Raw genomic sequence first — 16,361 nt, 5'->3', positions numbered from 1 at the left:
TAAGTTCTGTAGGTCCATACAATGCAAGTAAATGGTGGCCAGAACTTTGAAGCACCAAAAAGAACAAAAAGACAGCAGATAAGTAATCCATACGACTCAATTGGTTAAATGCATGTCTTCAGAAGCAATATGATAGGTGTGGATGAGAAACAGATACATTTTTGAAGGGATAATTCACCCAAAAATTTTAATTCTCTCACGATTTACTCTTACATCATTACCCTCATGCTATCCCAGATGTGTATGACTTTCTTTCTTTCTGCTGAACACAATCAAAGATTTTTAGAAGAATATTTCAGCTCCATACGTCCTTACAATGTAAGTGAATGGGTACCAAAATATTTAAGCTCCAAAAGGAAATAAAATCAGCATAGAAGTAACCCACATGACTCCAGTGGTTAAATCCGTATCTTCAGAAGTGATATGATAAGTGTGGGTGAGAAACAGATCAATATTTAAGTCTTTTTTACTATCAATCTCCACTTTCACTTTGTTCTTCTTTTTTTCTTTTTTTTTTTTTTTTTTTTTTGGCGAATCGCATTCTTCATGCATATCGCCACCTACTGGGCAAGGAGGAAATTTTATTGTAAAAAGGACTTAAATATTGATCCTTTTCTCACCCACACTTATCACATAGATTTTACCACTGGAGACTTTTATGCTTCCTTAATGTGCATCCATTCACTTGCATTGTGAGAACTTACAGAGCTGAAATGTACATTTGTGTTCAGCAGAAGAAAGAAAGTCACACATCTGGGATGGCATGAGCTGTGATTAAATGATGAGAGAATTTTCATTTTTGGTTGAACTATCCCTTTAAGACATGAAGCACAATTAGGTTTAGGTTTATTAGGTTTTTCAGGTTTATTATTTACGTTATTTTTTGCTCAGTGTAGATAGCTACTGTAGGTAAACAAGAGTGTGTATGTGTGGGTCAAGTTTTATCTACATTTTGGGTAATGTTCCTAAAAGAATAGTAAAAATGAGGTTTAGGGGTAAGGGATAGAAATTGTTTATTTATAAGTATTAAAACAAAAGGAGTCAATGGAATGTCCCCACCATAATAAAAAGACGTGTGTGTTTGTAATAGAGAGAGAGAGGTTGGGCTGCAGCTGGTGTTAATAAGCTTGCAGAATGCAATACTTCACTGTCCAACCTCTGCGTAGTGTTACATAACTAACCCTCTTTTTCTATGGCCACATGTTCATTATTTTAAAGCCATAACAGACACTTCAGTTTAACACTTAACACTTCACTTCAGTTTCCTATCTCATATTGTCTCATTCATTCTTTTTTCCTTTCTCTATCTTTCCCTCCTCCCTCTGCGTCCTGTGCGTATTTGTACACCCTAAGGGTTTTTACCTTGATATTTATCCAGGTCCTGTTTTGGTCAGAAAACCCCACATATTTGTTCAGGAAGTGGTTATTTCTTTGTGCTCAATGTGTGTATGTGTGTGCATATCCTCACTTTCGGCTGCCCTGTAACCTAACCCCTCTCCTTCAGATATCTCTTTCTCTAATGCGTGTTTCCAATTTTATTCAATATTTTTGGTTGCACGTGGTTTCAGGGCCTTATTCTAGATGTTGGTGTGTGTTGTATTTCAGTGTCAATGAAAAGTAGAATTGAATCAAACAGAAAAGGTCATATTTCTCCCAGACAATTGCTGTCTTGTTTCTTCTTCCCAGAGAACACAGGCCAATGTTGTGACTTTTGCACTAAGATCTAATAGCTGCAAATCAGGGGAAAGTTTTGTTTCAAAGGATATCTGTGCTGGGATTAACCTCCTAATATTTTAACCGCTTAGCCACACTAATTTAGTGCCACTTGTAAAAGGCCTCTTTCTATATGTTTGATAGCTTTCATAATTCAGTTTTGAAGTGTGGACAGCCAAGTGTGACACATGAGATAAAAATAAAAGATTGATACTCAAATAAACTCACTCTTGGATTTAAAAAGTTCAAAGTCAGACTTGCCTGAGGGTTAAAGGAATGTTCCGGGTTAAATACAAGTTAAGCTGTATGGACAGCATCTGTGGCATGCTGTCGATTACCACAGAGAATTATTTTGAATCGTCCCTAAATTTTGCTAACAAACAAAAATTGGATTTACAATAATGCACTTAGAGTGGAAGTCTATGGGCAAGGCATTGCATTGGAATAAGTGTTAAAGTACATGTTGAGACTAGTGTGACTGAACTACATGACCATGTAAATCTGGTAACTTTTGCATGATACTTGCAAAATTACCAGAAAAGGACCGTGTAACAGTATAAGGACGGGCAAGGAGGAGGCAGGAACCGGTTTCCACAGTCCACTTGAGTCAGAATTTTATTTAATAAAATAATAGTAATCGCTTTTCAGCTTCACACTTAAAAACCAAAAATCTGCTTTGCAGCATAAAAGGTAAGACAAGTCAGCTTTTCAGCACGACACTCTATAATATGGAAATCACAGTCTCTGGTGTGCAACTGTCTGTCTCCTCTCTCTGTGGACTGGGTCGTCTTTTATATCCCTCACTGCGAACACAGAAACGGTAATTTGTAGCAGTTCGTCTCAGGTGGAACTCCTTACCGCTTTCTCTCTCTCCAGATGGGCGCTCGACCACGCCCTCACCTCCACAGACCGTTTACAGTACATCGAGAAAAATGCACCAACAAAGGCATAACCAGAAGTTCATCTGCCTAGAACAGTAGTTCCACAGCTGAAAGAATGATTTGGAGAGCTTTACAACTCAAATAACACATATTTTGTACAGAATAAATAATATAAAGTTTGTAACAAAAAATACCTACATATTCCTGCTTTTAAAACCTCCAGAGTGCCTTGCTCCATAGACATCCATTGTAAGAGTATTACTGTAAACACAATATGTGTTTATATGTTTATATCATGTGTCATATGTTGTTGAAAAGCTCTGAATGTGTAGAATACAACAAGCTTATTTGTTTTACCTTACAGACAAAAATATAGCGAGTAATAGCTAAGTATATGTCTTATACATGTTACATGTAAACAGGTGTTGCTTATATGCCGCATTTTCATTTATATCTTTAAAATGAGCCCACACACAATGTAATCAGATGCATAGATCATTAGATAATCCACACGAAGCACAATGTGCATACATCACATAATGTGCTATCTGCCTAAAAACACGTTAGCTTTCCTGGGTCAGCTGACTCTATCAGAAATAATGTTGTACGCTGTCCAGCGACATGGAACGCTAAACAAATTGTATTAGGATTCAGATCTCTGCAACCAGAGGTGGAAGTCATCCAAATATGGGCAGAGAGGATCGTTCACTCTAATTACGTATGGCCACCAGGAGATGGTGCCAAGTACATGACACAGTCTCAGTGATGGCTCAAATGCCACAGAATGGAACTGAATGAAATCTAGTTACTCATGCCTGCATGTTTTGGACAGAGAGCATAACTTTAGTCATTGTTGTATTTGCATGTGTAATTACTTCTTATGTACAATTTTTATGTTTTGTTTGTTCAGAGAGGCTTTTGGACAAATTACATTTGTAATGCTATAAATTTTGATTGCTTTGTCGTATCAACACAAAATTTTGCTCAGTTACAGGTGAAGTGATTGGGAACAAAACAAAAGCAGTTTTTTTGGAACTACCTTATGTACACCCTGAAATATATATTGACAAATCAGAAGAAAAAAAATTTGGTTCAAGTTTTTTTTTTTTTTGTGATTTTTCAGCAGTTTCATAGGTTGGGAGTCTCAGAATTTATCATAATCTATATCATTTAAAAAATGGAAAAGTTTTCTTTAAAATTATGCCAAGCACTTTTTTTTTTTTTTTTTTTTTTTTTTTTTGCAGAGTTAAGCCTTTAATTTTGGGTATGGCACTAAAACAGGAAATCTTTAAAAACATGCTGAGAGCTTAAAGGGTTTACAGATCAAATGCAGTGCCTTGCTTTCTCCAGTAGGTGGCATTTAACTTCCTCACTGTTTCATGACTCTTGCGTCTTACTGCTGTTGAATTAAATGCAGTTTAAACACAGAGCAAGGGTCCAGAATGCGGTTGCTGGATCAGACTCTGGAGGAAGTGAGAAATAGCGTCTCATCTTTTCCAAGTGCAGTCAGTGTGCCAGACCTTCAAACCTGCATGTTCATTAACCAGCTGACATAATGTGTACTTGTGTTGGTTGGTCTCAATAGCAGTGACCTTGCTTTGTAGGATGTGTTTGTCTGAGGTGTTCCCTCCTCTCTCTCTCATTTGAGTCAAATAAGTGTTATTCTGCCTCATAGGAAATAATCTGTAATATATAGAAACAGGATAGGCCTACAGGATGCACACACAGACTTCCCAGTACTCAAATGCACATTTCACCAGTGTTGGGTGTAATCCAATAACAAAGTAATTAGTTACTTTAATCTAATGACTTTTTAGTCAAAATTAGTGTAATGCATTACATTTTAAATTCTTGGAATCAGATTACAGTTACTGACTTTCAGTTAATTTAATTCTAATAAAAATCTAATATATATTTATGTAGCATACATGAATTATGTCCCTGTAACGAGTTATTATGAAGGAGAAATGTGAGGTGCTGTGTGTATGACTTGTGTGTAACAATGAACAAGGATGAAATATAGAGCTTATTTGTTGAGCAGAAAAGTGTTTTAGAAAGTAACTTAAAGTAATTAGTAATGTGATATGTTTTTTATTAAGTAATTAGTAATCTAATTATAATTTTAGAGAAATAATTAGTAATATATAGTGGATTACTATTTTTAATTAACACAGAATTAGGCATACCTGGACTACCAGTGCAACTGTGTGAATGGAACTGCTATGAAGTCATATCTATGGTTGATTTGCAATATCACATATAATTTTGATATCAGTTATGATGATGATGATGATGACAACGACAACGTCTTTTGTTCTTTGCATTCAGGTATTGTAAGGATGCGCACCACAGACAAGTTGACAGGGCCTTACACCCCCACTACAGTCTCCAGCTCTCCTGGTAAGGGTGCTCAGAGAGCTCCCTCCTCCAAACTGCCAGTGAAAGGCCTTCCCACAAGCCCCAGCTCTTCATCACTGGGAAGTACAATCAGTGAAAGCAATGGTATTGCAGTCAACAAAGGTGTGTACGTGTGTGTATGAGAGAGAGAGTGTGTGTGCCTTATAAGTTGCCTCATACAAATATTCATTATAGTTTCTCAGTGCATGACGTTCGTGAAAACCTCACAAAATGAAAACAAACCTGCTTTCCTCTTATATGGACATCTTATTTCCAATTCTCAGTCACAATTTTTGGAGCCAATCAACTGAGCTGTAAAGCCCATGTGACCACAGAAATATTTCCCTACATTATGGTGTAGTTATGGCATTTAACTGCAGGGGCTTAGGGTTTCTCAAAAAAAAAAACTTCTCTTTTTCTTGTTGCCTCTCTCTCTGTGCCTTAAGGAAATATTTTTTCAGTTCAGACTGCCCCAATTCCTTTCTTCAGGTCAAAGGTCACATCTGCTCAGAGTCTAGCAGTGACTAAGAAACAATCATATACAATTCAATTTCTGCCATTCCAAAGCTATGCATTGTGGATATTACAAACAACATCCTCCGCAAAACATCCTCTCAGAATGATGATTGGTTAATTCCCAAGCTCACAAACAAATGGTCTGTAACTGTCTCACACTATGAATTCTCCCAATATTAAATTCAAGAATAATCAAGATCTCTCTACTGAAGCAAGTTGTCATTGTTACTTGGAGCAGTAAGGAATGCATCCGAATGTGTTTGCAGTGATATTGTAGGTGAATTCACACCTAAATTGTCCATTAATATTAACACAAAAGCCTTTAATTTGAATGATGAATGTTTGCATGTGTAAGATCTGATAAAGGAATCATACATTGCTGTGCTTGTGTTTTCTGTGCTGTAACCAAACCTTAATGGTGTGCCTGGTGTAGCTTTGATTTCTAATTGATTATGAGTGTTTTACAAATTGCAATTATATTAGCATATTGAATAATTTATCTAAGAGTTTGTGTTTCTGTAGGACATAGTTGTTTGTTTTAGTTCCTCATGGGTGCCATGTTTTTGCATGTAATGTACACACACTCAGTACGTTTGTAATGAGACATTCTCTGGTTCAGTCTAGAAACTAGCTAATCTGTTCCCGATATTTAAATATTTTGATAGTATATCGTTCTAACTAAAACAGGCATAGGTTTATTGTCCTACACTGCAAAAAAAGTTACAATATGTAAACATTCTTAAAAATGATAAATTCACCTGATAAGCAACGCAATATTAGACTTGTTTTCTAAGAATGTATGTTGAATATAAGTGTATTTTGTCTTGTGGCACTGGCAGATTTGGTTCATTTGTTTCATACACTTACAAGAGTGCCACAAGAAAAATTGCATTTATATTCAAGAGAAATTCTCTGAAAACAAGCCTTAATATATTTGCTTTGTGTTACTTGTCATGTAAATGTATCTTGTTTTATATTTGGATATTTTAATGGAAAACAAGTAAAAACTCTCTAAACATCCTTACCTCAGAAGCTATTAATTAAGAAGATATTAATATTCATTTTCAGAGAATGTACCAATGTTCTATTGGCAGATTATTATTATTTTTTTTCACTTATTTTAAACCTCACCAACTTAAAGGGACAGTTCACCCAAAAATTTAAATTCTCTCATCATTTACTCACTTTAATGCCATTCCAGATTTTTGTTCTTCTGCTGAACACAAATGAAGATTTTTAGAAGAATTGTTCTGCTCTGTAGGTCAAAACAAAGCAAATTAATGTTGACCAGACCTTTCAAGCTCTAAAAATCACATAAAGGCAGCATAAAAGTAATCCATATGACTCCAGTGGTTTAATATATGTCTTCAGAAGTGATGCAATCACTTTGGTTAAGAAACAGGTCAATATTTCAATCCTTTTTTACTATAAATCTCCACATTCACTTTTAGAATGTGAAAGTGACAGTGGAGATTCATAGTAAAAGAGGACTTAAATATTGATCTGTTTCTCACCCACACTTGTCAGATTGCTTCTGAAGTCATGGATTAAACAACAGGTTTCATGTGTGTTACTTTTATGCTGCCTTTATGTGCTTTTTAGAGCTTCAAAGGTCTGGTCACCATTCACTTGCATTGTATGGACCTACAGAGCTGAGGTATTATTCTAAAAATCTTTATTTGTGTTCAGCAGAAGAAAAAAGTCGATGGCATGAGGGTGAGTAAATGAGAGAATTTTCATTTTTGGGTGAACTGTCCCTCTAAGGTGAAAATTAGAAAAAAATCAAGTGAACAAAACCATGGAATTATGGAACAAGAAAAAAATTCTATACAAGAATACACTTGTATTCAAGACACATTCTCTGCCAACAAGTCTTAATATCTTATGGAACTGTATTTATCAAGTTAATGTATCCTCTTTTAATGATGTTTAGATATTTTTAGTGCAAAACAAAACAAAAATAAATGTTTGCCAGTGTATACTATCTTATAATTCTGATGGTTTCTCCATGATCAGTTCCTGCTGAAGTGATGAAGAATGAGGAGAAGCCTATCAAACAATCCCCTTCATCCCAGATGCAAGGAAAGTCTCCAATCAGCAAACCTGTATCAGGACACCGCAGCAGAGCAAGCTCTATACCATCCAAACCAGTGGCAGGTGAGAGAAACACACTTACAATCCACAGTACAGTTTAGTATTGGTTAATCTCAGTAATTCTCTTGAACTTTTTATGTATTTTAGACATTTATCAGTTCGCATTCATCTGTCTCTCATCATGTAGTATTTACATATCAAACAGCCTAAAAGGGGAAACTGTATTTACTGTCATCAGATCCTCTATAATCATTAATCAGTGGGAAAGCTGATAATCTTAGCTAATGACCCTGTAATTAGCACTCTTTTGATGTGCCATTTTATTTTAAAAACAAAATATGATTAGAACCATAAATAATTTTTAATAGTTTTTTAAAACTATTTTAATAGTCTAAAATAGTTTTGTATTTGAAATTGTAATTAGAGTTCAATGTAGTTTCACATTTAATTGTTATACTTAAGTTGTTAGGCAGAATTTAAGGAATAGTTCACCCAAAAATCATTTACTTACCCATATGTCATCCCAGATATGTATGACTTTCTTTCTTCTGCTGAACACAAATGAAGATTTTTTTTTAATAATATCTCAGCTCTGTAGGTCCAAACAATGCAAATAAATGGTGACCAGACCTTTCAAGCTCCAAAAGGACATAAAGGCAGTAAAAAAGTAATCCATATGACTGCAGTGGTTAAATACATATCTTCAAAAGCTATATGATCAGTGTGGGTGAGAAACAGATCAATATTTAAGTCCTTTTTTACTAACAATCTCCACTTTCACATTCACATTCTGCTTCTTATGTTTTTGGTGATTAGTATTCTTCATGTATATCGCCACCTACTGGGCAGGGTGGAGAATTTATTGTAAAAAAGGACTTAAATATTGATCTGTTTCTCACCCACATTATATCCACATTATACACAATATCACTTCTGAAGACATGTATTTAACCACTGGAGTCATATGGTTTTCTTTAATGCTGCCTTTATGTGCTTTTTTGAGCTTAAAAATGTTGGTACCCATTCACTTATATTGTATTTTTATACTGTCTTGTTTTCTAGTAAAAATTTCTAAACATACTTAAAACAAGATACATTTAGCCTAACATTTCTTGTTTTGAGAGTGTATTTTTTCTTGTTCCGCTGATGGACTTTTTGTGTTTTCATTTATTTGTATGTTTATTGAGAAATATGTCCTAACATAAACACAGTCTCTCTCTCTCTCTCACACACACATAATAAAGGTTATTGTTTCAGGCTTTTTTATCTAAAGATGGTACTTTGTAAAGGTGGCTTTTGTGAGTGTTTGTAGTTAAGATTGATGAACCACCTTGTCTGGTTGAATGATTGCCATACTAATTATAAACAAAGTATTGATGGTTGGCTGTTAATGGTTTAACAGTATTCTATCGGCCCCACCCACTACCATTAAAACACTAAAGCACATACAACCTCTCTATCACACTCGCCTGTGCAACATCAGATTCACTCACCGAAACCTGTCACTGTGTATTCTGTTAACATGAAGTTTGATTTCTTCTGCACTATTTCAATAGGGCTGAAGGCCCCAACTATGACCAACCACACGTCAGCTAAGACTAACCAGAATGTTTTGCAACGCACCGGATCGGCACGACTTATTCGCTCAGCAACAACAGGTAAGAAGAAAATGAGTCTGATGGTGTGTGAGAATTTTTTCTGCTGTATTGTCCATAGAATGTGTTGTAGTGTTTTATGTGATCTTTGAGTCTGGACAGATATTATGATGTGTTCAGTCACCAATAGCTCTGCCATATCAAAATCCTGCAGTCAGGGGTCAACTTTTTATATTGCATATAGTGACTTAAACTTGCCTTTGGTGACATGAGTCAGATTTTGTAACCATTTGGTAAACATAATATAATTATAAGTTGTTCCTTTCATTGTATGTGAAAGTTCAGGCTGTAGGCTGCTCATACAGTTGTTTAAAATAGAGTGTTAAATGTGTGTTTCTCTGTGTTTGTGTGTGTGTGTAGTAAAACGTGAATGTGGATAACATGTCTTTAAGTGTGCCAGACAGATACTGTGGTCACATCCAGCTTTTAATGAATACATAAGAATACACAAAAACTCACAAATATTTTTTTCCGCTTTACATAGTGTTGTAAGTCACAGCCATGTGTGATCCAAATGACTGTAAAATGTTTGCTGGTGGCAAAATGTATGTATGGTGGGCAGTTTGAGACCGGGCACAGCGGACCTTTGGATGCTTCAGTAGAAAACGTGTTTGAATTGAGTTTAAGTAACTCGCTATGTTGTATTATGGAAATTAAGTAGATGGTTTTGTGTCTAAACACAACAAAAACATGGATCAATCATTGGCTATTAAAGTCCTAGTATAATTGAAGAAGTATATACTTCGGTATCTGTGTGTGCATACAGTACATAACTCTCACTCTCACCATTTATCTCTGTCCATTTCTCATTCTCTCTGTCTGTCTCTGTCTTTTTCTTTGTGATACATACAGATGTTAGAAACAGGACTCTTTAAGGAAGAGTCTTTTGAATGAAGCGAGAGATTTATTTTATTTTATTATTTGTAAATGCCATAGAGCTGAGATTTACCCTGCAGCCTTTCTGGACTATTGAGTTTCGATCTCACTCTCGACTGTTTGCAGCTATAGTTTCTGTGTTCAGAACATCAGTGCCTTTGAAATCGTCAGGCCAAAATTCCAGTCACATCCATATTGAGTTTGCGTTTCCAATGCACATTTCTTGGTATTTCCTTTTGACGTGCAAACAACTTGACTTTAACAGAATTTCCCCACAAGCACCACCTCCACCCCTTGACTGTTCCTAATTATGTTCTGGCACTGCAGCTGTTGCCCTTTAGTGATGAATAGAGAAGCACAATAGTGTTATAGCCGTTCATATGCTTCTCAATACCTCGCTCCTCAACAATGTCTCTCATCAATATTCCAAAGCACTTGTTTCTGTCTCGAACTATCTCTCTCTCTCTCTCTCATCCTCTCTCTCTCTCTCTCTCTCTCTCTCTCTCTCTCTCTCTCTCTCTCTCTCTCTCTGTATTTCTTTTTCTCCATCTGACAAAGACATCCATTCAGAAAGCCTGATGCTTGAAAGAAATGTTTGAAAAAAGGGACCTGAAATGGAGAGAGGAAAAATGGAGAGAAAGGAATTATAAAAAATGGATGAAGATACTGATCCACTACACAAAAAGCTTTCTTAAAAAGTATATTTTAATATCTAAACATCCTTAAAAAAAAAGGTAAACTCACTTTAATTTAAATTATATTTTATATTTAATAAAATTATATCAAATTTAAAATTATATAAATATTTTTATATAATTAGATATATTTATAACAAATTTGATGTTAATACATTATAATTATATTTTCAGAGAATCTATCTTGAATATTCTGTAGGTGTATTTTGTCTCGTGTCACTTTTGTTTTTACTTGTTTTAAGCATAAAAATAAAGTTAAAATCTGCCATTGAAACAAGGCAAAATACTTACAGTATATTAAAGTTACATACTCTGAAAACAAGCCTCAATATCTTACACAGTTTTGCTCATAAGGTAACTGTATCTTGTTTTAAAAATGTTTTGACATTTTACTGGAAAACAAGACAAAGATACTCATTAAGAATGACTAGGTTTACATGGAAACCAGAAAGCAGCTTATTGCGAGAAAGCAGCTTTCCCATTTACATGCACTGTATAAGCAGCGTACTGTTTACTCCAGTATACATGCGGCTCGATCAGTAAGCAGCTTTCTCCACAGTGATGTAATTTCCCCGTGACGGTTGTGTAAATAACAAACATGGCATCCGAGGAACATTTAGCTATTTTATTCCCAGTTGCTTCGCTTTATTTCCAGATATTCCAGAGTTGTTACTGTGTTTGTTTCCTTAACCTTCCTTCACGACCTGCAGTGGAATTACACTGCAATAGTGGGGTCTCCATCTTACTGAAAACTCTGGGATTCCCCCAGTGTACAAGCGCATATAAGCGAACGTGAGTGACAGTCGATATTTTACATTGGTGTGTATAAATGGGTATAGTTTATATTGTATGTGCTTTCCACTGTACTTCCAGAAATGTTTGATTCTTTCTGCTTTATTGATTTGTTGTTGGGCTCCATTCTATGACGTTTATTATCTGGTCTTTTGCACGCACATGCGCACTCTTCAAAAACCTGTAAGAACGCTGCTCTCGCGTTTACATGGCCACATTAAGCCACGTTCTCTGGGAGAAACCTGGGTTTGTTAAACCGTTTTCTCTTAATCGCTTAAGCAGCGTAAGGAAATCAGCATTCTTGTTTACAAAACATTTCAGAATGCTGCTTTCTGCAAAAACCCTGGAATAAAGTGGTTTCTTAAGTGCATAAACAAGGTCATTGTGATTATTTGCAGTGTATAAATCAAGATTGGGTCCCGAGAAATAGGACTTTTGAAATAGAGTTCGATGGACATACACTTAAATGTCTGAATAGCGCAAAAATCCAAGTTGTATATTACAAGCTATAACCTTCAAATGCAGCATCCTCCAATATCATACCTTACCATTCCAGTATGGTAGCCGAAAGAGAGACCGCCTTCTCCCTGCTCTGCGCATACTCACACTCCAACCCTCTTTCGTTGGCTCTCTCCCTCCATCCCCCCTTCTGATTGCATGAGAGTGTGTGTGCATGTGTTTCAAAGCCACAGAGAGCTTGGCTTTTGTGTGTATTGTATGTGTGTGTGCATGCGCAACACATATAAAGGATTATCGTGTGCTCGTCTGTGTGTAAGAGAGGGAGAGAGGGGAGGAGAATATATGAGATACTGGCTGCTTCAGCATCCAAGAAGATACCGCTGAACAGAGCAACCGTTCCCACAAGAACTACTCGCCATTCCCAACATCTTCAGCATCACCATCCAAAGAACTATCGTTTTTTGACCTTATGTTTGAGTCTGTTTGGGCTTTTTTTTGCATTGGAAATCCTTCTGATTTTTTTCTCTTATTATCCTGAAATTTTCCTCTCCACATCTGATTTGGACTTTTCTTTACACTTATTGAAGACATTGCAAAGTAATGTCATAGAAGAAAGACCAAAAGAGTTTTTCTTTTTCCAGACATTTTTTTCCCTTTTTATTTTCCAGTCATTTATTACTTCTTCTTTTTTGTGGAGGACATAATTTTCCTCCGGCTGGACACTGAAGGTCATGTTATGGTCTCCAAGACTCGCTCTCTCAAACTTCCATGTGAAGCTTACAGCTAAGGGACTATTCCGAAATCTTCAACTATTGCCAGGATGCAAGAAGACCACAGTGGTCTTCCATGCAGGTTTGAGAACCTATCCCCTCCTCCCCCTCTCAATCTCTCCCTCCATCTCTCCCATCATATGCCCCTTCCCCCCTCCCATATTTCTTCTTTTAACACCCTTCTCTCCATAGTTACTGTTGTTCGATTCGTGCTTTGAGGAGCGTGTGGCAGCCTTCACCATTGTTGCTTTTTACAGAGGATGCTTACAAAGAAGTCTGTGTGTGTGTATGTGTGTGTGAAATGTATTGAAAGGCCTTGTTGCATGATCTGTAGTGGAGTGATGCCCGTGCCAGAGGGCACCATGGGCAGTGCCGCAAATAGAAACCGCCTGCTGTGTTGTTGTTTTTTAAATATGATATGATAAATATGGCACAGATTCAAGGAATAAAATGTGTATTTCAAGAACGTGAGGGCTAAATTGATAGCCAGGATGTGATTTTGGGTTTTGATAGCTGTTATCGCCCCACCCCAAGCGAAAATCTCCATCGCCCTCCCTCTGTGTCAAATGGAAATTTAGGTTAGGGTTCAGGCAAGGACTCTGACTGTCTCTAGTCTTTCTGTCTCTCTTTCTCTCTCTCTCTGTCTTTGTGAATGCATTGAGAATTTCAGTCATTTGGGAGAAAAAAGTGTCTTTTAGAATTTCTCTAAATGGAGTTCACAAATTTCCTGCTGAGGTCAAGCTTGTTAAGGCAAGTGTCACTATTTTCACATTTTCTGCCAAAATTTTCATGCGTAACTTCCAAACCATTTGTGCTACCGACATGAATGATACCTCAAATCATGCGACTTATTGAGGAGAGGTGTGCTATTACTTTTCTAAGCATTCACACATTTTCACCTAATGGACGACAAAATGCCATAGACTTACAATGAAGGAGGGACCCGAGCCATATGGTATCTAGGGACCAGAATATCATAGAGACTTGGAGGTGGGCTTCTTTGATTTGAGCCAGTAATAACCCCCTTTCAATTACCTAGCAATGCACTCGAATCCACTCAGAACAGCTCAGGAACCACATAGCCACATGCTTACATCCACTCTGAACACCTTATTGACCACTTAGCATCATCCTCATGCTAGCAAATTTAGCACGGGTAACCACCATTCACATTTTCTTCATAAATGTATACAAATCTAGTTCAATTCTAAGGTCTTGTTTATGTCCCAAATGTTTATCAGCTAGAGTCTATCAAGGCATAATTCCCCAGTATACTTAAATGGATAGTTCACCCAAAAATTTAAGACCATCATTTACTCACCCTCATGCCATCCCAGATGTGTGACTTTCTTTCTTCTACTGAACACAAACAAAATTTTTGGTGGAGTATTTCAGCTCTGTAGGTAGTACAATGCAACTGAATGGTGGCTAGAACTTTGAAGCTCTAAAAATCACATAAAGGCAGCATAAAAGTAAATCTACATCTCAATTTAAATTTATATTTAATATGTATATTTTTATATTTATATATGTTATATTTTTTTATTGTATTTTTTTTAAATGTGACATTATTTTAATGATAATTTAATTCCTCCTATTCCCCTTATTGTAATGTGAAAAAGCCATAATGATATGTAATTATTACATTTAGCATTTTTTAAATTATTTTTATTATTATTATCATTACTATTATTACATTATAAAGTATTTTAATGTCATGGTAGTATTTGTTGTACTGCTTTTAATTTATGCTGATTTAATAAAAAATAACAATCACTATTGAGAACTAAAGCGTCCAGATGCATTACGGTAATGAGAAGTAGGCAAGAAAATGTGCTTAATTGTCATGAAATTAATGTCATCTTAATGGTCCTTAATGGTTCATTATCTTTGTGCAAAATATATATTTTTATTTATTTTTGTTTATGTCTTAAGTATAATGTATGGTTAGGATCCAGCTGACAGAATCCTTCAACGCATAATGGTGCAGAAACACCATTTTGAAATAAACCCATCAGCAAATATTATTTATCTCTCTTTAAATCCAGACCGGTGATCTGGTGTGGTGGTCTACAAATTTCCATCCTCTGGTTATGGAAGATACAGTGGAAAATTCCAGAATGTTCACACACATTGAGAGTGCAGCATCTCCTCATGGCTGTCTCCATAGAAACTAGCATGCTGGATCATGCAGGCGGTTATTAACAGCCCTGATATATGTGACCTAAGTAGCCGGTCTGAGTGTGTGCGTGAGAGAGTGTGAGCAGAGAGAACAGTTCGCACACACTGAACGCTTCTCAACACACTGCTCACATTATTGGCTTCCAATCTGTTTCAGTCAAATTAATCTTTTTCTGAGAACCCAGCCTCTCTAATCGGACCAAATGATATAAACACTGAATTTAGGGATGTAACGCTGTGTGAGTGTGTACATGTGTTTGTGTGTGCCAAATGCACACTGTGTACTCAAAGTGAGCCAGTCAAACTCAGACATTTATTACAGCCTTATTTTTTCAATCTATTTATTAGGATTTGATAACATGATTTGGACGTAGTTTTCATGCCTCATCAAGAGATTTAAGCACAGCCGCTGGCCTTATTTTTAGAGTTCCAATCCAGATTATTTCCCTTGACCCACCTTGTGTGTGTGTGTGTGTGTGGGCGGATTTGGTTGGTTTACGAGGAAATTTTTTTAGGTTAAAAACTGGTAATTACAAAGGTATTATGCTATAAATGTGGTTTATGAGGACATTTCTAGTCGCTTAAAAAACATACAAAATGATGTTTTTTTTTTTAAATGTAAAAACGCAGAAAGTTTTTTTTTGTGAGGGTTAGGTTTAGGGGTAGGGTTAGGGGATAGAATCTATAGTTTGTACAGTATAAAAATCATTGTGTCTATGGAGAGTCCTCATAAGGATAGCCGCACCAATGTGTGTGTGTGTGTGTGTGTGTGTGTGTGTGTGTGTGTGTGTGTGTGTGTGTGTGTGTTGTTTTCTGCATGTGATGTCCCAGTTGCACGAGATAACAGCATCTGTAAAATTACTGGCTGTAGATTTGAAATATATAGTGCCTAGAGATTGAATTTAGGATTTCAATGTTTAAGGGTTTGCAGTTCAGGAAAATGAGAATTGTTTAAAGCTCCTGTAATGTCCTTGCGGTTCTTTTACTTTTTTTTTAATTTATTTTTTTATCCCCTTTTCTCCCAGTTTGGAATGCCCAATTCCCACTACTGAGTAGGTCCTCGTGGTGGCGCGGTTACTCACCTCAATCCGGGTGGTGGAGGACAAGCCTCAGTTGCCTCCGCTTCTGAGACCGTCAATCCGTGCATCTTATCATGTGGCTCGTTGTGCAAGACACCGTGGAGACTCCGCATGTGGAGGCTCATGCTACTCTCTGCGATCCACGCACAACTTACCACACGCCCCATTGATAGCGAGAACCACTAATTGCGACCACGAGGAGGTTACTCTACCCTCCCTTGTAACCTGGCCAATTTGGTTGCTTAGGAGACCT

The 16,361-nt window shown here is 36.5% G+C and overlaps 1 protein-coding gene across 1 annotated transcript in view; it reads left to right on the top strand.

Annotated features, from left to right (window-relative positions):
* mtus1b (microtubule associated tumor suppressor 1b) overlaps window positions 1-16,361 on the top strand; it is a 55,965-nt gene that overhangs the window by 20,341 nt on the left and 19,263 nt on the right. Inside the window, exons 4-6 of the mRNA XM_051703320.1 lie at window positions 4,923-5,114; window positions 7,524-7,664; window positions 9,158-9,259. Of these exons, the coding sequence (XP_051559280.1) occupies window positions 4,923-5,114; window positions 7,524-7,664; window positions 9,158-9,259 (435 nt within the window). The remainder of the gene's footprint in view (window positions 1-4,922; window positions 5,115-7,523; window positions 7,665-9,157; window positions 9,260-16,361) is intronic.

The sequence above is a fragment of the Myxocyprinus asiaticus genome, chromosome 7 (assembly GCF_019703515.2).
Source record: "Myxocyprinus asiaticus isolate MX2 ecotype Aquarium Trade chromosome 7, UBuf_Myxa_2, whole genome shotgun sequence".
NCBI classification, from domain to species: Eukaryota; Metazoa; Chordata; class Actinopteri; order Cypriniformes; family Catostomidae; genus Myxocyprinus; species Myxocyprinus asiaticus.
This window is presented reverse-complemented; position numbering and strand designations above follow the sequence as displayed.